Consider the following 1550-nt stretch of genomic DNA (forward strand, 5'->3'; position numbering starts at 1 on the left):
GACCAGGATGGACAGGATTAGGAATGAGCACATCAGAGGGACAGCTCAGGTCGGCTGTTTTGGGGACAAGGTCAGAGAGTCCAGATTGAGATGGTTTGGACATGTGCAGAGGAGGGATAGTGGTTATACTGGTAGAAGGATGTTGGAGATGGAGCTGCCAGGCAAGAGGTCAAGAGGAAGGCTAAAGAGGAGATATATGGATGTGCTAAAAGATGACATGAAGTTAATTGGGGTGAGAGTAGAGGATGCGAGGATAGAGTTAGGTGGAAACAGATGATTTGCTGTGGCGACCCCTAACAGGAACAGCCAAAAGAAGAAAAAGAAGAAGACTGGTTGCATCATAGGAAAGTTATTCTTGCTCTAAGCTATCTGTAATGTAACAGGCTACTTATAATATTATTTCTACTCTTACAGTTTATTTAAACGATTACATTATGAAATCTAGCTCAAGTATATTTTTGATCGAGAGTAGCCTACCTTACTACTTTGTGAAAGGCAGCACATAATATGAGTAGTTTACTGTAGTGCAGTGTACTGCTGTCCTACTGGACAAATAGAAAGTCACTTTCGGCTTTTCTCGTTAAGGGGTTGTCACAGCGCATCGTCACACTGACTACTCGCATGTTGACATTTGGCACGTGTTTTACGCCGGATGCCTTTCCTGACGCAAACCTGATTCGAACCTGGGCCGTAGCTGCAAGAGCACTGCGCTGTAACCACTAGCCTACCTGGGACGGCAAAGTGTAGTGTACTGCTGTCCTACTGGACAAATGTAAAGCAATTTTCCATAAACCCTAAGATGGTCACGGCTTTTTAGAGCAAGAGCATCGCGTGTATTTTGTCGAATTCATATTAAAATTATATTATTAGTAGTAGTAGCTGTAGCACTGTCTTCGTAGGCCAGTAGTAGTCGTGGTGATGTATTTGCGTTTGGCGACACTGGTCAGGCTGTTTCCCTGACGGACACGCCCCACGTTCAGCTGGTTCATTCACATCAGCTGATTCTAACTCGATCAAAACAAGATGAGGACGCTGTTTTTGTTGCTGCTCTGCTGTCACGTTGCATCTGCAGGTAGTATCACAGTCGTTGCTGTAAATGTTGTTGGATTTGGTCAGTGTCCTGTGTAACACCACCGTCTTTTCCTGGGAGTTAAACCTACATAGTTTCACTTTCACTTTATTTAATCACGCGGAACTTAGTCTATACTGTAATATAGTAGGCTATACGGTAACTATCTTTACATTTATTTTTATAAAGTCACCGCCATCTTCCAAAACGACCATACAATGCTCTTCTTTGTGGCTTACGAGGTAGGGCAGTCGTCTTCTAACCAGCAAGTTGGTGGTTCGACTCCCGGTCTCCCCGCATGCCTAAACATCTCTCAAACTGTTTCAACAAAAATTGAACAGTATCACCATGGTGAAGGGAAAGGGGAAATTGCAGGGTTGTATTAGACTACATTAGTTTTAATGGTGTACCTAATAAACTGCCACATAATATTGCTGTAGTCCATGGGTTTATGCTAAAAAGCCTTTTAAGGTATATATAT

At 43.0% G+C, this 1550-nt stretch overlaps 1 protein-coding gene across 2 annotated transcripts in view; it reads left to right on the forward strand.

The window, feature by feature from the left end:
• The first annotated feature begins 945 nt into the window (after window positions 1-945).
• LOC109952810 (major histocompatibility complex class I-related gene protein-like) overlaps window positions 946-1550 on the forward strand; it is a 4496-nt gene continuing 3891 nt past the window's right edge. For both annotated transcript variants that reach the window (XM_020588070.1, XM_020588069.1), the window contains exon 1: window positions 946-1072. In XM_020588070.1, the coding sequence (XP_020443726.1) occupies window positions 1024-1072 (49 nt within the window). In that variant the 5' untranslated portion in view covers window positions 946-1023. The remainder of the gene's footprint in view (window positions 1073-1550) is intronic.

The sequence above is a fragment of the Monopterus albus genome, unplaced genomic scaffold, assembly GCF_001952655.1.
Source record: "Monopterus albus unplaced genomic scaffold, M_albus_1.0 scaffold500.1, whole genome shotgun sequence".
NCBI lineage: Eukaryota > Metazoa > Chordata > Actinopteri > Synbranchiformes > Synbranchidae > Monopterus > Monopterus albus.